Source organism: Podarcis melisellensis (assembly GCF_964234715.1).
Source record: "Podarcis melisellensis genome assembly, chromosome: 9".
Classification (NCBI taxonomy): Eukaryota; Metazoa; Chordata; class Lepidosauria; order Squamata; family Lacertidae; genus Podarcis; species Podarcis melisellensis.
In genome coordinates this window covers 12860854-12881304 of record NC_138541.1, presented here as the reverse complement: position 1 = coordinate 12881304, position 20451 = coordinate 12860854, and the positions used below count along the sequence as shown (strand labels likewise).

General features: G+C 45.8%; 1 protein-coding gene across 23 annotated transcripts in view; it reads left to right on the top strand.

Moving 5' to 3' along the window:
• Positions 1-15532, top strand: part of TMEM150C (transmembrane protein 150C) — a 56278-nt gene extending 40746 nt beyond the window's left edge. For 12 of the 23 annotated variants that reach the window (XM_081925376.1, XM_081925378.1, XM_081925372.1 and 9 more), the window contains 5 exons: positions 2555-2587; positions 2727-2794; positions 4855-4982; positions 11052-11229; positions 13796-15532. In XM_081925376.1, coding sequence (XP_081781502.1) covers positions 2555-2587; positions 2727-2794; positions 4855-4982; positions 11052-11229; positions 13796-14004 — 616 coding nt within the window. In that variant the 3' untranslated portion in view covers positions 14005-15532. Of the gene's footprint in view, positions 1-2554; positions 2588-2726; positions 2795-4404; positions 4463-4854; positions 4983-11051; positions 11230-13795 lie in introns of all 23 variants that reach the window. The other 11 variants (XM_081925393.1, XM_081925383.1, XM_081925389.1 and 8 more) reach the window with 2 other exon arrangements.
• The last annotated feature ends 4919 nt before the right edge of the window (positions 15533-20451 follow it).

Genomic DNA, 20451 nt, shown 5'->3' with positions numbered 1-20451 from the left:
TCGGAGAGGGCGCTTCGGAGCCAAACAGTCATTAGCCCTGGTTAACTCCGCATTCCAGCGGGCCACCAGGGAATCAGCTGAAAGGCCATCAACATGGGATAAAGCATCCCCTACCACTCTCTGGAAACCATTTGGATCCATTAAGTGGCGGGGGCGGACCATCCGAATTGGTCCCACCTCCCTGCAGAGGGGATGGGTCGCAGAGAAGTCCAGTTGCACCAGGAAGTGATCTGACCATGGCACTTCTTTCATTTCGCTTTTACTTAGTGTCAGATCACCAACATCCATAGAGGTAAACACCAGGTCCAAGGCATGTCCGCGGCTATGGGTTGGGCCAGACTTATTCAGGGACAGCCCCATGGAGGCCATGCTTTCCACGAAGTCCCGAGCTGCCCCTTGTAAGGTCGTGTCGGCATGGATGTTAAAATCCCCTAGGACGACCAAGCTAGGTGTCTCCAGGATAACATCTGCCACGACCTGAAGCAGCTCGGGCAGGGAATCCTTGGTGCAGCGGGGAGGTCGGTACACCAAAAGGAATCCTGTACTGCCCCTATTGCCCAACTTCCAGAACATGCACTCAGAAAACTGGGTCTTCCCAATAGGACGCCTGGTGCAAACTAATGACTTTCTAAAAATCACTGCAACCCCCCCTCCCCGCCCACATGACCTGGGTTGCTGTGCGTAAGAGAAATCTGGTGGACAAGCAGCGGCAAGGACAGGCCCATCTGCTTCATCCAACCAAGTCTCTGTTACACATGCCAGGTCAAGTCCTCCATCCATGATCAAGTCATGGATGGCAGTGGTCTTATGAATCATTGACCTGGCATTGCACAGCAGCACCTTCAGGTCATGTGGGTATCCCTTGTTTTAGTGTTGTTAGCCGCCCTGAGCCCGGCTTCGGCTGGGGAGGGCGGGATATAAATAAAAATTATTATTATTAGGTCAGGCTTGAATGAGCCACCTTTTCCTTTTTTAAAAACCAGAGCTCAGAAGTCCACCAGCTGCAGCCAGTTGCAAAACCGTGGTGCAGACGATGGAGCCAGTCTTGGTTACCTACTGTACCCTATGAACCCTGCATTGGCCTGAATTAGTGCCTCCCATTAAAATGACAGCTAAAGCAGAACAGCAGAAGCCCCTGCCCAGGTGGGGGAAGCAGGAGACAACCTTGCCACATCCCCTTCCAGGTAGCATGCAGGCGAGGGCCAGCAAGGAAACCCCCATTCCATCCGTGACCATGACAGCCTTTCTCACCCTTCCCTGCTGACTGGCCCTTGTGCTGCTGCCGCCTGCCTGCCTCTACAGCTTCAGTCACAGTTGAGACAACTGTCCAAAGCAGCCTGTTGTCAGGGCCGGCCCAAAACATTTTGGCACCTGAGGCAGATCCCAAAATGGCACCCTTCTCACATTAGGGAAGAAGAGGTGAGGGAAGATCTACATCAAGAACAAGGGGGGAAAGAAAGATTGGCATTAGGTTCCTCCCCCTGCCAGGCTTCGGAAGGCTCCTCCGAAGGCTGGCGGTGGGGCGGAGAGCCCTTCTCCCCTCGCCAGCCTTTGGATGGCTGTGGACCGCCAGCCTTCAGAACAGGTCCGGGGACAGAGGAGAATCGCAACGCGCCTTCCCCTCTGTTCCCGGACCTGTCCTGAAGGCTTGCGGTGGGGAGAAAAGCCCTTCTCCGCACCGCCAGCCCGGCAAGCAGTTTCCATAGGAACGCATTAATTGATTTTCATTGCATTCCTATGGGAAACCATGCTTCGCAAGACAAAAAACTCGCAAGAAGAAAAAACTTGTGGAACGAATTAATTTCGTCTTGCGAGGTACCACTGTACACATCCATTAGGTAGAGGGAGTCTGTCACTGCAGGCAGGTCTAATTCAGGGATCAGGAACTAGCAGCCCTCCAAATGTGGATGGGCTATATGCAGGGGTCAGCAAACTTTTTCAGCAGGGAGCCACTGTCCCTCAGACCTTGGGGGGCGGACTATATTGGGGGGGGGGTGAACGAGTTCCTATGCCCCACAAATAACCCAGAGATGCATTTTAAATAAAAGGACACATTCTACTCGTGGAAAAACATGCTGATTCCTGGATCGTCCGCGGGCCAGATTTAGAGGGTGATTGGACCACATCTGGCCCCTGGGCCTTAGTTTGCCTACCCATGGGCTATCCCGTGGTACCTCGGGTGACATACGCTTCAGGTTACATATGCTTCAGGTTACAGACTCCGCTAACCCAGAAATAGTGCTTCAGGTTAAGAACTTTGTTTCAGGATGAGAACAGAAATCGTGCTCTGGCGGCGCAGCAGCAGCAGGAGGCCCCATTAGCTAAAGTGGTGCTTCAGGTTAAGAACAGTTTCATGTTAAGAACGGACCTCTGGAACGAATTAAGTACTTAACCTGAGATACCACTGTATAACTTCCATCATCCCTGACCATTGGCCAAACTGGCTGGTTCTCCATTGCTGTTCTAAACTAAATCACATTCTGTAACATTCAGTAACCAGCCCTGCAATTCTGAATTGTGTATGATTCATTTCTTTTTTTTTTTCGTCCCTTAGGAAGGAAGGTCCCCAAAAGCCTCCTTATATAAGGTAATCAAGTCACTTTCCATCCTCCATGTCTTTCCCCCCAAATGAGGCCCATTTTTAAACCAGTGGACCATTTTACTGATTTATGCATCTCTGTTGCAGGCTTAGTTGAATTACAATGATGCGCATTATATTTTTGAAGTATTGCAGGTGACGCCCCTCCTGCAAGCTGTGTGTTTAGCCAAGTCATGAACATGGCAGCATTTCTAGGTAGGCATTGCATGGAGAATGTCTGGCTTCTTTTATTTTTTTTGTCTCTTCTAAATTGTGTTAGCGAATCCCCAGGTTCAGCTCAGTCAATGTTGTCAAGGTGAGGCCCAGGAATCTGCAGCTATTATGGCTTAGTTCTCACTGAGGGGGGTGTTTGGGCTGGACAACTTGAGACTGAAGGTCATGTGGGGGACTGCTCCTTCATAAAAAGATTTGAAATCTTTCAACGCAGAAGATTAGAATGTCAGGTAGAAGGCTAGACTAAGTCCCTTCTTCCTGACATGCTGGATTTCTGCATGCAGGGTGTTTTTTTTTTAATGGAAGAGCAACCACTCGTCGGAAACCCTACCTAATCTCAAGTTATTTAGCTCAGATGCAGGTTTCAGGCTTGGCATCTGCATCTAAAATCTTTGGGGATGGCTCACCAGCTCTGACACCTACCTGGGTGTGGGGTTTACCTAGTAGCAGAGCTGGCTGCCATTTTAAATTTCCCACAATGCCCTGGAGCAACACTACACTGTCTTGTTAATTAAAATCTCAGGCAGTTTGCAGCACTGCTATCTGCCCCTCAAAGCTGCTCTAACATATTTACTGCCTCTGAGAACTAGACCTGTAAAACAGGGGTGCTAACCCATGGCCCGCAGGCAAGATCCTGACCCGCAAGAGGTTTTGTGGCTCTTGAGACGGTCCCCCCCCCCCCCCGGTAAGTTTGCCATTTTTAATTTGTAGTGCTATGATGCCAACTGATTTTTTTTTTGTAGCATTAAAGCACGTCAAAAAAATTCCATTTATTTTTAAAACATTTTTACAGACTGCTCCAATAGGTTCTCAGATGCGATACTGCAATGATAAAGGTTTTTTGAGGCCTCCCAAGGCCACTCAAAATTTGTTCATTAAAAAAAGTCTGGTTTTTTTTAAAAATGACAATTCTTGCAGGTTTCCTTCTGCAGTTCTATGATGTCAAATATTTTTGTGACCCACCCATAAGACCCACCAAAATTTGTAACAGCAACAAAATTTGTTTTCCCATACTTCTTTTGCACTTTGTCCATTGCTCACTTTGACATGTAGCCCTCAAAGGCCCGCAGCCCAAAAAAGTTATCCACCCCTACTATAAAATAACATATGCAAAGTTTGTGTAAAATATCCAGATAGTGAAACATTATAGTCGCCGTATATTTTTGCTTGTTTGTTTTTAATCATCTCATTTTTCAAGCAATATTTGTTTTTATTTGCATGACGATATCAGTTTCTAATGCTTTAAATCCTGCATGTGTGTGAGCACAGCAATAATGTGATTATGCATATAATAATGGTGATAATGTTTGTTATATAACGTTCACAACCCTTCTTTTAATTGATGGTCAGTATTTCTTTGCTAGGGTTAGGAACTGAGCTGTAGTAGTCCTATAGCAGGCTTATAAATCTACGCTCACCTGGTTACCTGGGATGTGTAATAATGGCCTCTGGGCCATTGGTTATGCCAGTCAGGGCTGATGGGAGCTGTGGTCCAAAATATCTAGAAGGCTGCCCATTGGCTACCTCCAGTCTACATATATACAAGGAAGACTCTTCTGACAAAAGTTTATGGTATGCTGTTTCAAATATAGGGTGACCAGATCCAAAGGAGTGCAGGGCACCTATGTGTAGAAGAAGGGAGTTTGGCAGGTATGTAAACTGGAGCTACCAAAATTCCTTTTCCTACACCACTCTTAAAAGTACCAAAGGCCTGGCTGCCTTTGCTTCTGGGTCATCCTTTGTAGGCAAGATTCAACCACAGTGGAGATGGTTAACGGGAGAGAGGCTTCTAGGGTCCTATCAGGTCTTAATTGTTCCGGGTGGCGTTGCTTTTGACTGACCAAGAAATAACTCAGGAGGGAGGCTCTTGCAAGTCCGCTGCCCCAGAATTAAAAGAGGGTGGATACTTTTCCACTTCTCAAGCTCCATAGCCAGGCTGTGGTGGGTGCATTTTGTCTTGCAGACCTGTTTGGACCTAGAATTATATTGACGTTTGGACTCATAATTGCGCATGAGTGTCACGTTCTTGTTCCTCATTTCAGCGCTTGTTGTGGCTGTCCTTCGCTTTATTCAGCTAAAACCAAAAGTTTTGAATCCCTGGCTCAATGTGAGCGGCCTGGTGGCGTTGTGCTTGGCCTCCTTCGGAATGACTTTGCTGGGCAATTTCCAGGTATTGTGTGTGTTCTCGTTCTCTCTCCCTCTTTCTCTCTCATCTTCCCCAATAACTGACTCTCTCCCTAAGCCACGCCCCTCACCGGCACCTCTTTGCACCTTCCGTGAGCATTTTTTGGCTGGAATGTGTCTGTGGTCTCTTGATAATACCTCTTACTTGTCTGGATGAAGGATAATAATAATAATAATAATAATAATAATAATAACAACAACAACAACAACAACAACAACAACAACAACAACAATAACAATAACAATAACAATAACAATAAATAAATAAATAAAATTTTATTTATATCCCACCCTCCCCAGCCGAAGCTGGGCTCAGAGCAGCTAACAACAGTAAAAGTAACACAGCTTATATAAAATCACAATTAATTAATTGAAATACATTCTAAAATCAATTCAGAATCAAATTAATGGCAACCATTGGGCTAGAGTTCTATGAGGATTACCAAAGGAGGGGGTCAGACTGTGCCTTGGCCAAAGGCCTGGTGGAACAGCTCTGTCTTGCAAGCCCTGCGGAAATATGTCAAGTCCCGCAAGGCCCTACTCTCTTGTGACAGAGTGTTCCACCAGATCAGGGCCACAGCCGAAAAAGCCCTGGCCCTGAGGCCTGGGACCTCCAAGATGTTTTTGTTTGAAGACCATAAGGTCCTCAGTGGGACATACCAGGAGAGGTGGTCCCATAGGTACGAGGGTCCTAGGCCGTATAGGGCTTTAAAGGTTAAAACCAGCACCTTAAACCTGATCCTGTACTCCACCGGGAGCCAGTGCAGTTGGTATAGCACCGGGTGAATGTGATCCCACGGCGAGGACCCCACGTAGAGTGAGAGTACAAACTAGCCTACGCTACAAAGGCATCCTTTACATCCACTGCTCTGCTGCTCTTATCTCTGTCTCCTCCCGCCACTGACATTTGGCCTCCAGAAGGGCACCCAGAAGGGAATGTGGCCCTCGACTGAAAATCTTCCCTACCTCTTGTCTGTCCTGAATGGGAGTGACTCTCCAGGTCCCACGTTGAGGTCTTTCCCATCACCTGCCATTTTCAACTAGACAAGCCAGGGGTCGAACCTGGTATATTCTGCATGCAAAAGATGCGCTCTGCCCTAGAGATCTGTGCCTGGCATATATGGGCGTCTTTTTAATGTTTCTAGACCACTGTTCTGTTGTCAAATTCCAAGTGGAATCGAAGCACATGCAATCGCATGTTGCAGTTGATACATACAAGCAAAAAAATTAATCAGAGGCCAACCAGAGAATATTGAGAAGCAAAGCAGCTTGTAAGCTTGATCTTTATTGATCTGTTGCCACAGGGTGCTCCCCTCACCCACAGGAAAGGAGGAGGAACCCAGGACAATGGCGCGCAAGGCTTTATATGGACTTTTGAAATTGCCACCCTGTAGATCAATACCACCCCAGATGCATCATACCTACATCACAGAAAAGGTGGTCTAAAACAGAAATTTGAATGTTGTTTTTCTCCTGCCGTTGTTTATCTCCTGTCTGGCAGGTTACTTGATTGGATTGCCTGGGGAGCCTGGCCAGTCTTTTGCAATGATAAATACTTAGTTCCTGGGCCAGGTCGCAGGCTCACACCCGATTCAAACACAGACATACCCTTAAGACAGGATTTGTGAAGGAAAAGACAATGAGGAGGCTTTTCCATTTGACCTTGCAGAGAAAACACCTGGTCAGCCTGGGAGTCAAAATGGCTCCATGGCTGCTTTCCTGTGCAACTTCAAACATGTGGCCTATGTACATGTTTGCTTGGTACATTTATGAACCTTTATTATATACATAAGACCTTAATTTATTTATTTCAACATACTACATCCTCATAATCTCTGGCTGTGCTGGCTGGCGCTGATGGGAGTTAAGATTCTAACAACATCTTGGAAACCTGCCAGTTCCCCATCTATACAGAATACTTCGGCTGGATTCAGTTATTTGTTTTGGCCACAAGCCATTAGGAAGTTTACAAATGTGGTGATTCAAATAGTTTACAAATTAAAACGTATGTCAGGTCTGCAACAGAACCCAAAATGTGAAACTTTGTTCAGTTCACATGGGCCACTCTGGGTGGCTGCCAACAGAATATACAAGAACACAACAGAACACCGCATGTTAAAAGCTTCCAGATGCAGGACTGCCTTCAGATTTAATCTGTCCCCCATCAGATAATCTTCCCTTTCACACTACGAGATCACAAGGCTCATTGCTGCTTTTTCTTGAGACACCACAAACGATGGTCTGTTTGTTTGTTAATGATTAAGCAGTGAAACAACCATGTTTTGTCAGTGTGTCTGAATTAAGACATTATCTCATTAGTTTCTAGTTCAATAGCCTGTTAATAATAATCTACAGTAAATGTCTAGAACAGAGCTATTCTGTTATGATAGGCAAAGGAGTATTTGTGCTGGAAGAACCTCTAAACCCCAAACCCTAAGGACCTCATACTGACCAGGATGGAGGGTGGGGAGGAGAAAGTTGCAGAGGAAATTAGTATGCCAGCTATAAGGCTGGAATATTTTCGCCACCCTTTTCTCTCTCTGTCTGTGTGTCAGAGGAACAAGCATTCTGGGTTCAGTGGCTCCAAAAACCTCCCCTCTTCTGCCCCATCACACCCTTTGAACACCCCTTATTGCCATTGTGGCTGTTGGAGCACCGACAACAGAGCAGCAAGGGTGGCAGAAGTTTCCGTGTCACATTTAAGACAGGTCAAGGACAGGACTCCTTCACAGCCTGCAGACCTCTTTCTCTGTGGGTGAGGGGAGAGATCTCCTGTATCCCATGGCTTCTGGGGTGTGTTCTCTGGGATTATAGTACTGTGCCCTAAACAATGGTAATGTCCCTTCTTCTGTGGCTTCCTCATCTTTTACCGTATTCTTAAATGACTCCTCTTCCCCATCTGGCAAAATCTCTTTAAACACACACACACACACACACACACACACACACACACACACAACTCTTTTCAAATTTATACATTTCACTGATTCTACAATCATTTTTACATTTCAAAACTTGGCTTCCTTCCCCCACTTTCCTTAAATTTATTTATAACATATTCTACATATCCAAATTAACTTAATTTGTTCATTTATTCCTCTTCTTTAAATATGTACTCTTACGAAACTGCAGGTTGTTACAATAACCCTGCCAATGTTTTCATCTGTTTACAATTTATCCATGAGTATTCCATGAACCATTTCCATTCTTTTGTAAAAAGTTATCTTGATTTCTTATTCTTCCGGTAAATTTCACCCTTTCTGCATATTCCGTAAGTTTTTGTATCTATTCTTCCTTTGCTGGGACTTCTTCTTTCCGTTTTTGGGCAAGTAGCATTTTTGCTGCTATAGTCATATACATGAATAAATTTCTATACATTTTAGGTAGTTCTGTTCCTATAATTCCCAAGATTTTGCCCCTGACAAAATCTCAGTGCACCTTTGCCCATTGTGTGCTGCTCATCTTCAGCACCCTAAAGAAGAGTGCATTGCATGTGCTTTCAGCATGCAGGGCAGAGTGGATCCCTCCCTGCTTTAAAAGGATCTCCTGCCTAGCTTCAACTGGCCGCCAGATGGCACTTTCTGTAAGTTCAGTATTCCCAGACTGTCTCCATCCTCCTTTTGAGTATCAGGTTTCTCGACTCCCTCCCTGTCTCGTTTAGAAACGTAGAATTGTAGATCCGATGGTTAGGCATGGTCACCTAACCTTCAACCCTTCTCATAGAGGTAGGCCCTTCATCCTGACATCCCAGCACCCCTGAAATGATGGCGTGCTGCAAGTAGGAGAGGATCCTGTCTTACTGTGTGCCTAGCAAGATAATCAGCCATCAAGCACACCGCATTACAAGCTGCCTTTGAAACGCCGTCAGATTTTTGCATGCTCCACAGCTTGATGGGAGAGGTGCAAGACCTATCAAGCCCACACAGCTAGTGGCTCAGTTCTCATGGATTCTGTCCAAGGTGCCTGCAGGTCACGGAATAAATGTAAGCCGTGTTTTCGTGGGCCAAAATCTGATGCCCGCAAAAGCCCGGCTTAGGTGTCGCTTGATGTCAGGGCTCAGGCTGCTCCAGGCAGATGAGATGATTTATTTGGCAGATGTGAGGTAGGGAACGATACATCCATAAAAGGAAACGGCACATTTATAAGAGAACAGGGCATTTGTGCTGAGGCATGCAGGATTTACTAGCACTTGCGTAAGAGCCCTCCATTCCTATAAATCCCAAACCCACCTACTGTCGTAAAGAAAGTACATTTCATGTAGAATTATTCTTCTGAGTGGATTAATAGCAACAGGAGGCCCGTAGGTCATGTTAAGCTTGCCACTCCCTGCAGCCTGTTATTGGTGCCAACCAGGACTGGGATACGGGAGAGGATGTGGAACAGCACATCCTCTGTTCCCCAAAGAATCCTGGGTGTTGTTCAGAGTGCTGAGAATTGTAGCTCTGTGAGGAGTGAACTATAGTTCACAGGATTCTTTAGGAGGGTGCTTTAAACTATGGTTACCAGATTTTTTAAAATGAATGCAGGGACACTTTTTTTTTTAAGCCGAGTAGCAACAGGGAGTCAGTAGTGGGGATGGTGAGGCAAAAGACCCTGGGCTCAAGCACATATGCATATTGTATAAAGGTGCAAAGCCCTTCTTTTGCACCCTGTGAAACATAAATGCTCTGAGATTTAAAAAAACTGGGCAATGGCGCACCGCCCGCCCGTGACTCCCGAGCCTCCCCCAATCTCCTTCCCCCTTCCCCCTTTGTTTTGACTGATCAGGGGAGGCTTGGGAGTTTCCCAGTTTTTTAAAAACTCTGTCCATTTATGTTTCACAGGGTGTGAAAGAAGGGCTTTGCACCTTGCCCGGCAGAGAAACCACACGCCTTGCGCCCCTCCTGGGCAACGCCCACCCGCCCGCCTGTGACTTCCGAGCCTCCCCCAATCTGTCAAAACAAAGGGGGAAGGGGGATCTGTACCGCTGGACGTCCCTGGTTCCCCCTCGGCAGTGGCAGCAGCAGCAAGCAGCTCCTGAAGCCAGCCAGAGCCAACTGTGCTACCAGGCTGCGGGCTGCTGAGGCTGCTGCTGCCACGTTTCCCGGGGACAGATTTGCAAATCTGGGGACATTCCCGGGATGGAATTTGTCCGGGGACAGATTTGCAAATCCGGGGACTGTCCCCGGAAACTGGGGACATCTAGTACCTCTACTTTAAATGCCTTAGTTGTTTCTTCTGATCTGCTTCAGAAAGAGCAGAAATATTTCCTCTTCCTCTCCAGCTCTTCCATCCTTCTTTACTCCAGGCACGTCTCGGGTGATCAGATGCAAAAGACGACAGGGCTCCCGAACCTTTTAATAGCTATACAGAAGAGAGAAGCTTGGCAGGTGTAACTTGCATGATAAGATAGGTAAAGGACCCCTGACCATTAGGTCCAGTCATGACCGACTCTGGGGTTGCGGCGCTCATCTTGCTTTATTGGCCGAGGGAGCCGGCGTACAGCTTCTGGGTCATGTGGCCAGCATGACTAAGCCACTTCTGGCGAACCAGAGCAGTGCACGGAAACACCGTTTACCTTCCCACCGGAGTGGTACCTATTTATCTACTTCCACTTTGACGTGCTTTCGAACTGCTAGGTTGGGAGGAGCTGGGACCGAGCAACAGGAGCTCACCCCGTCACGGGGATTCGAACCACCAACCTTTTGACCGGCAAGTCCTAGGCTCTGTGGTTTAACCCACAGCGCCACCCACATCCCCTGCATGATAAGATACACCTGCTGAAAGCCCCTCTTCTGCACAAATATTAAATGTGCAGGAACTCCATCTCCTTTTGCACCTGCCCACCTTAGGCGTGCCTCTGAGCCATCAGCCTTGAAGGATTGAGGAGAAAGTAAAGTCATCCACACATCAAGGTATTCTCTCACGCATGTTGAGGTCAGCAGTGGCAGTATGACCAGGTTCGCTCTGGTTCCTTAGCAGAACCAGGTAAAGCAGAATCATCTGGAGGTTTGAGGGCAAGAGCCTTTTCTATCAATCACATCAAGGAAGGCCACCGGTTCTGTTGTCTTTGCAGCTTTCGAACGATGAAGAAATCCATAATGTGGGCACATCCCTGACCTTTGGTTTCGGCACCCTGGCCTGCTGGATTCAGTCTGCCCTAACGCTCAAAATAAACTTGAAGAATGAAGGAAGGAAAGCTGGGATCCCACGAGTCGTCTTGTCAGCAGCGATAACCCTCTGCGTCGTCCTTTGTATCCTTTAATTCTGCACATTTTCACCAGCTTCTCATCTCAAAGGCGGAAAGTTCACGATCTGATAAATTAGAGTTTCCAAGCAATGAACTGTTTGCATGAGGCTGTAGTTTGCCATTGCATTTATGAGTATCAGCACATGTACTGTGAAATCAAGTCTTAACACTAATCCCCAGAACTCATTCAAATTATGCATTTCTGAAACTATAAATTCTGCTAAAATTTAAATTTTGATGCAGGTGGTTTTTGTGTGCCAAGCATGTAAGGTTGGATTTTCAATGCAGTCCTGTGCCTTAAGTTGTGATCCTGTACCGACGTACCTGAAAGCAAGCCCTACAAAATACAATGGGGTTTACTTCTGGGCAGAAATGCATATAATTCTGCTCCTAAAGTGAAATCATATACACCCTTAACTGGGAGTAAGTTCAGTTTATTTCTGAGTATGTGTGGGATTGTACTGAGCAAGTCCCAAATTAGTCACCTGATGAAAAATGTGTTTTGACCAAGGGAAGATGCACAATATGAATACTCTGTGACCCTTTAGTAACTGCTCTGTTTTAAGAACATAACCTAAGAGTGTAAGAAGGCGGCTGCTGGATCAGATCAAAGGCTTATTGAGCCCAGCATCCCTCTCTTACAGATGCTTAAGGGAAAGCCGCAATTTCTTCAACTATACCAAAGAACAGAGATACAATTCCCCTTAATCAGTGGTGACATTAGCAACATATGAACTGACAGCTTATAGACTTAATTTTCTTTGGATAAATTCAATGGAATTTGGAATGGGTTTACACAGAATATATTGGGGTACTGACAATTATATGTGCATTAGGCTAATAAGAATATACACATCTGTATGTGAATGTACGGTAAAGTATCAGTATTTTTTTCCCTCTGTTACATTCTCACTCACTTTTTACTTTCGTTCTTTCTCTCTCTCTTTTTTCGAAATGCAATTCTCATATATATATATATATATATATATATATATTAAAAAAAACACTATACCAGCCTACAGAACTTGTGATGCATTGAGCCAAATTCATCCCACTGGACAGCTATTGTGGTTTGCCAAGTTTGGGTAAAAGAGTTTGTGCTCTCAGTAAAGGGGTGGGGGAGAGCATGATTGTGACTATGTGGCCCTGTCCTTGAACTCTGTACGCTGATTTGGGTCTTGTGGACAAAGGCTCCACTAACCTGCTTTCTTTACAAGACCTGATAAAGGCATGGGGCTGTGGGAAGTCTCGAGTGAGATTTGTGTATAGATTTTTTTTTTGTGCGCACAAGGCTACCATTTCCAGTACAGCTATTAGCAGGAATGATTTTGAATGAAAATTGTGTAGATTCTTTTGGTGCATGGCACAGAGATCTTGAACAGAATTTTGGAGGTTCAAAACCCGAGATCCGTATTAAATGGGTGCGGTTTTTTATGAACGTGCCCTCACTGTCACATGCAAAATTAGCTTTCCTTTCTCATCTCTTATCTCCTTGTTTTGCATACACACAGCATTGGAAACTTGCCAGCCTTATTATCCCTTTTGCATGCTTTTCCTCCAGCTAATGCAGTTCTCAGAAGACAGAGGTAAGGTTCTAATAAAACAACAGCAGCAAGTTGAGTCTGGTAAAAAAACCAAACCCACGTCATCTGAAATGTCCTTACATAAGCTTTGCGAAAGTATGATGAACTCTTGATGGATCAGTGTGCTGGTGTAATAAAGTGGGTGTCTGCAAAGGGGGAGGGGAATCTGTTTTAATACCAAATGGGATGCATAGGAAGGGGAGAAAAACTTTGCCTCCTCCCCTACTTGGCTTCTTTTAGCTGTGAATTCCCCATGAATACCAAAATCCAAATGGGTTATGAAAAGGGCCAACCCTCCCATTGCACCTTGTGAAGAATAAATGATGCAAAATAAGAGAAATAATAATAATAATAATAATAATAATAATAATAATAATAATAATAATATATTTATACTCCACCCGTCCAGCCGGGCTTCCCCAGCCACTCTGGGCGGCTTCGAAGCAAATATTAAAATACAGCAATACATCAAACATTAAAAGCCTCCCTAAACAGGGCTGCCTTCAGATGTCTTCTAAAAGTTTGGTAGTTGTTGTTCTCTTTGACATCTGCTGGGAGGGCGTCCCAAGTTTAAGTTAAACGAATCACAGAATTCTACTTTTTTGGTGCAGAATTTGGGTTGCCTGCGTGCCAAATGTTTTATTCTTTAGCACAGTGTTGACACAGCCCTGCATGTAAGACAGCCTCATCCACGTTCTCTTGAGAGCCAGTGTGGTGTAGTGGTTAAGAGCGGTAGTCTCGTAATCTGGTGAACCGGGTTCGCCTCCCCACTCCTCCACATGCAGCTGCTGGGTGACCTTGGGCCAGTCACACTTCTTTGAAGTCTCTCAGCCCCATTCACCTCACAGAGTGTTTGTTGTGGGAGAGGAAGGGAAAGGAGAATGTTAGCCGCTTTGAGACTCCTGAAGGGGAGTGAAAGGCGGGATATCAAATCCAAACTCTTCTTCTTCTCTTCTTCCTGCGCATTTTTCCTTGACGCCTCTCCAGATTTCATCTTGATGTCCCAGAAGTTCCACATGCACGCTGCGCGGATACAGTGGGGAATGGTGATGTGCTTCCTCTGCTACTTCGGCTCCTTTGCTGTGGAGTTCAGACACTACCGCTTCGAGATCATCTGCTCCGAGTACCAGGAGAACTTCCTCAGCTTTTCCGAAAGCCTCTCTGAAGCGTCCGAATACCAAACAGATCAGGTGTAACCCAGGCCACTCTCTCTTTCCTTTTGTCGTGGCGTTAGCTTCCTGTAGACACATGGTTGAACCCCTGGTCCTATTCCTCCCCCTTTTCTTTTTTTAATACTTGTTCATTTTCCATGCCTACAAGTTGCCAAAAAGTATTCCCCCCCTCCCAAAAAAACACAGAACTAGGCATTTTAAGAGACACGGAACTGCCACCGCCCTCTGTGCCTCTTTCCCCCACTTCCTCATGATGTATTTTGCAACGCAATGTGCGATGCAACGTAATACCAGCATCTCCCAAGGCACCTCTCATCGTTAGCCGGCAGAAGCGGGTGAAGACGCTGTCACAGCCTATTCTGTGTCATGTTGTGGGTTTTGCAAGGAAGAGGCAGCAAAGGGATGTGGAGGCAGCTTTAGGAGGTCTAGTCCCACCCTCAGGGTTCCTAGGAAAGGTGGGAGGCAGGAGTCTTCTAAATTCCTCAGTGTGGCTGCAATACAGTTCAGAACAAGATTGGCGCCTTTGCTGCTATGGGCCTGGCTGTGCATCACCTTCCTGTACTCCCCCCCTTAAATGCAAATTTTGAACCGCAGGAAGGGCTCCCAGAAAAGGTCGCTGCCTCCCTTCACTCTCATCCCTAGTGCGACAGGGAATTTGCTCCCAGGCTGTGTCAGTCCCTGTGATCTAGGGAGTGCCTTCATTTCTGGATTTGCTGCTCGGTTGGGAAACATGGAAGCTGCAGCTTCTAGTGCAGGCATCCCCAACCTGCGGCCCTCCAGATATTTTGGCCTACAACTCCCATGATCCCTAGCTAGCAGGACCAGCGGTCAGGGATGGTGGGAATTGTAGTCCAAAACATCTGGACGGCCAAAGGTTGGGGGCGCCTGTTCCAGTGTCTGTCTACCTCCATTCCTTGCTTCCACCTTCCCAGCCAATTGCAGCAAGCAGGTCTCTGAAGATGCCACACAGAGGAGGAGGCATGGATCAGCTGTGTGCATGCATGGAAGAAGACAAGAGCCACAGCTACTTAGGTCTCCAGCTTCAGATTTAACAGGTTACCCCCAAGCTGCAGCCTGCTATTGCATTACCTCCCTCCTTATTGCGTGGCACGAGTCTTTTAAAAGCGGAAGGGCCTTGCTGGAAGGGGGAAAGCTGGCAAACCTCGAAGCAGCCTAGTCTACTAACTAAAGCATCAGGGCGAAGGGGAGAGGGGAACCTCTCATTCTTCTCCTGAAACTCAGGGGTTAAGGTTGCCACCTTTCCCCTAAACGTTAGGGCTTTTGTGGTTTCCAGAACCATGCTGAAATACTGCAGGTGACAATTTTCTGGCTAGGAGGAGGATGAATGAAGTTCACCCACGGACCATCTACATTTTTAAATAAACGCAGCCAACATTCCTTAGTTCTTTTCTCCTGCTGCTGATGGGCATGGGGTTTGGTTCAGGGCTTCCGAGTTAAATGATTGGAAATGAATGCATGGTCAAAACATGGGAGAGTATCCCATGATTGCATTGGGCCAGAGTCTGCTGTTGGACATGGACTATTTTGCTTTTTTTTACAAAAAATCCACTTCACTATGTAAAGTACACAAACGTCTCAATAGGTAGAAAGGTAGCTTTGGGGGAGGGGCTGTAAGAGGTGTAACCAACACAAATGAGTTTTATACACCGCATACAGCAACTGAGATGCACACAAATACACATAGCTAAAATAGGCTTCTGTTCAAATGTGTTTTACTGTAAATATTACGTGATGTTGTTTTTTTTAAAAGAAAATGTTTTACGTTGTATCATTTTATATTTTATTGGAAGGAAAAATCCGTTTGTGAAAGGTTTTTCATTTTTGTTTTTCCTGATATGCAACCACTCGAGCTGAAACTCCAAGCTTTTTTTGGTGATATATTGTACATTTCTTAAAAGAATTTCTTATGGCACATTTCAGTACAGCTGAGCAATGACTTAATTCCTGTACACTAAAACATGACCACTAAATAAATTTCTTTTATGGAGAGCGTTGAGTATTTATTACACATGTACGCACACTCAAGAGAGTGTTGGATGGAGCAGGAAAGCAGGTTCTGCAGCTGCATGCATGGAGATGCTATTTTTTTTTTTACTTCAGGTGAGGAACTTTTTCAGACCAAAGACTGCGTTTTTTTCTGAGATACCACCTAGGGACCAAATGCCAGTGGCGGGCAAGGCCAAAGGCAAAACCATAGAGGGATTATAATAGATTGGTGTGATTGGACCTAGGACCCACATACCTACGGGACCGCCTCTCCTGGTATGCCCCGCAGAGGACCTTAAGGTCCACAAATAACAACACTTTGGAGGTCTTGAGCCTCAAGGAGGTTAGATTGGTTTCAACTAGGGCCAGGGCCTTTTCAGTACTGGCCCCAACTTGGTGGAATGCTCTGTCACAAGAGGCTAGGGCCCTGCGGGACTTGACATTTTTCCGTAGGGCCTGCAAGACAGAGCTGTTCCGCCTGGCCTTTGGTTTGGACTCAGTCTGACCTTTATGTTTCCCTTCCCTTATGGTCTTGATTTATTGGCTATTTAAATCCCCCCCCCTTTTCCCCCTATTATGTTTTTACTGTGATTTTATTGTTGTTAACCACCCTGAGCCCGGCTCTGGTCAGGGAGGGTGGGGTATAAATAATAATAAATAAATAATCCAAGTTTATGGTCACCATTATGTCTTGTGGTAGCGAGTTCCATAGTCTTAACAATGCACCGTGTGAAGAATTGATTCTATTGGGCGAAGAGACTTCGAAGGAGAGGGACATAATTGCACAAGTATCTACTTTCTAAAGCCGTCATCCTAAACGTACTTCAGTGGAAAGAAATCCTATTGACACGGGGTCACAAACCACTCTCTAGCCTTCATCCAAACACGCTTGAGGAGGGCAAGAGGCTGAACTGAGAGCCCAGGAAAAGTGGGGTGGTGGTAGCAAAGGAGGAGGGCGACCTAGAGAGTGTTCTGGGGGCCAAACTGAAAGGTCTGGAGGGCCACATTTGGACTCTGGAGCTGAGGTTTCCTACCCCTGTTGTACATCTAGGCAAGAGAGAGACATTATGAGAGTTTAATAATAATAATTGTACTCCACCTATCTGGGTTGCGCCAGCCACATTCACACTCAGCAAAAATGCTTAGGAGCGTATGAGGGGTATGGCCTGGAGGGCCTTGTTTGGCCCTCCATCTCTTCACCTGTCTTGAATTTATTAGCCCTGACAAAATCTCCACATCAAAAAATGAAATGTGTCTCGTCTCTTGCCCAAATTAAAAATACATTCTGTGCATTGGGCCCCAAACGGGATAGGATCATGTAAACACTGTTTGGTGTGTCTGCCCGTGACTTTTAATTCACTAATACAGAACCAATCACCAAGCAGAAAACACATTTTTGGGGGTGTTGTACAAAGAGAAGTTTCCATTTCTTCTCTGACCTCCATCTTTATTTCTATTTCACATAAGCAGCTTCTTCTTCCAACGATTTTTTATTCTGTAACTTCTCTGGAGCACACACAGAGAATGAAACTGCTGGTTGCAAGAGTTTCATGCTGGTTTGGGTTTTTCTTTGCCAAGCTTTCCACATAACTTTTGTACAGCTCTGATTAATATTTGTGACTTGTTCTGGGGAGATCTTACGTCTCCTTTATCAGAACTGTTCCTTTTGCACGGAACTAGGTTTTTCCAGACAGCTTTGAATAATTTCTTTTATAGATCATTCTGCTCCAAGGTGAGATTAAAAATAAAATATCAAAGTCAAACATTTTTCTTTAATTTATACGCAGACTAATTTTATGTTTGGATTTTTGTGTTTTTTATATCCTGGACACCATACTTATCTCTAGCAACATGCATCAAACACCACAGGAGCCCATTTCCTGGAACAGTCTTTTCTTGAAGTGAAAGGCCAGCTAGAATTATGCAGTAAACTTTAAATGAAACTTTAAATGAAGAGGCTGGTGGAGTTTAGGTAGGGAAAGTTTAGTTGCAATTAAGATTAATCTTGCATATAACAGCCACTTTCCTGTAGATTTTTCATTCCCCAATATGTATTTCATGTTGATTTCACTTTGATATTTCTAAGCTCACATCTTTCATAAACTAAACTGGCATGTGCTGGACTTTGATATATTTAAAATAAAATCCAAACAAATTAATAGCCTCTCAGATTCTGTTCATCCTCTTGCCTATTCGGGGCAAATTAAGACTGTGTGGGATGCAGGTGGCGCTGTGGTCTAAACCACTGAGCCTCTTGGGCTTGCTGATCAGAAGGTCAGTGATTCAAATCCCCACGACGGGGTGAGCTCCCGTTGCTTGGTTCCAGCTCCTGCCCACCTAGCAGTTCAAAAGCACGTCAAAGTGCAAGTAGATAAATAGGTACCGCTCCGGCGGGAAGGTAAACAGCATTTCCGTGCACTGCTCTGGTTTCGCCAGAAGCGGCTTAGTCATGCTGGCCACATGACCCGGAAGCTGTCTGCGAACAAACGCCGGCTCCCTCGGCCTATAGAGCGAGATGAGCGCCGCAACCCCAGAGTCGTCCGCGACGGGACCTAACGGCCAGGGGGTACATTTACCTTTACCTTAAGAACCTGACTACAACTCCCATCATCCCTGATTAGTGGCCATGCTGATGAGAGCTGAAGTCAAACAATACCTGGAGAGCACCAGATTCCCTGATCCATCGTTTAGAGAGTGTCCCCCTTCATTTGTGTGCTTTGAAAGATTACCAGAGGCCAAATCTGCAACAGGTAAGCAGCTACCAACATTATACAGGCGCTTGTCAAACACTAAAGACAAACCTTTATTTACCACAAGTGCGTGGGCAGAGGTGAAGTTAGTTCAGACAGAGGGGCCATGTCTTCCATTTCAGCCACAGATTTGTTTAAAGGCAACACATGCATTACAAGGCGACAATCACACGGACATTGAATAGATCTGCAGCAAAAGGGACGCTCCTCAAGGAAGAAGCTTTATTGCTCAAGTGGTTGCACGTGGATTTCATTGGAAATATTTTGTTTCCCAGCATGCAAAGGTTGTGGCGAGAACTGTGATCCTTATGCAGCAGGGTGGATCACATATTCCTGTGCACTGTTTCTAACAGCCCTTTTCAAATACCTGAAGAGGCCGCAGAAGAGGCCAAAGGCTTGTTCTGGGCTTCTGCATAGGGCAGGGCTTTTCCTTAGAACAAAGCCTGCCCACCCCCTGGTCCTACAACATAATGTGAATGTAACTTGCTATACTTATGGCCACATCTGCACGATTCTATTAAATCAGTATCATACCCCTTTAACAATCATACGGTGCTACAGTTCCCAGAATTGTTTCTCAATCCCCCTTTCCAAGAAATTCTGGGAATTGTTGCTCTCCTGAAAACTCTCAGCACCATTAACAAACTGCACTTCTGATGGTTTTGGGTGGCGATGAGGAGCCACTACCAAGTTGTATCACAGTGTTTGAAATTTACAATGAGGATGTGCTCTGTTATATTCTGCATTCTGCCTATCTTAAGACATAGGTGTTCCAGGCCATCTACCATCCAGGTCCTGGCCAAACACAGAGCTGCTCAGTACTGGCTAAGACCGCTGCAAAATATGCCTTTAAGACAATGCCCTGGTTACAGTGCCTTGCGGTAGTATTTACTTACAAGCAAGGAAGTGGTTGCTTGTGTGGAAAATGACTCTGCTTTCTCTCAGCGTTCGCTCTGTCCGGTGTGGATGATGTTGTATCTCTTCCACACAGAATGGAAAAGGGGAAGGAGCAGCCTTGTAGGCTGGAAACAGCTGTATGGCAAGGCACAGCTGCGCACTGAATTTGAGGTGATACACACTCCTGTCTTGGAGACTCAAAAAAACATGCAGACTTTGAAAGGGGTCAGTGGGGTGAAACGTCTGGGGGGGGGGGGAGATGACATTTTGGGAATTCAACAGTCACAAAATGGTACAAGGGAGAAATGACTGGTGTGATTTGTGGCATCGACGTCACAGGTACTGTCCAATTGACTGCAGCTGCAATGCACGAAACGCTCAACCTATCAGTAGCTGAAGGGGAGAGATTGTATTTGCCCAGCATCACAGTAAAGGGAAAATACAATCCTTCCCTCCCCTGCCAATCTATACATTAGCTATGCTAACGTTGTACAGATTTCCCAAAACAGGCTGGGACGGGGGTGGGCAAAATATCGCACCACCTTGGCACAGAAAGCTTCACCTGGGAAGGCCTTCAAAAGTGTTTACAGCTTTTGGTCTGCAAGTCAGTTCACTTTGCATCCTCTCAGTATCTTATTTCCTCAGCGGATTAGTTAACTCTTAAGCAGAACAGACAACGCGACCTTTGCATAGCAGGCTACATTCCAGCATGCAAAACTCGACGCTTTTGTCTCTCTGCTCCCCATCCTTCACTAGAACAAGCAAGGTTGGGGCACGTTCCAGCTAGATAAACGCACCAGAGGAGCAGAACCAGGCA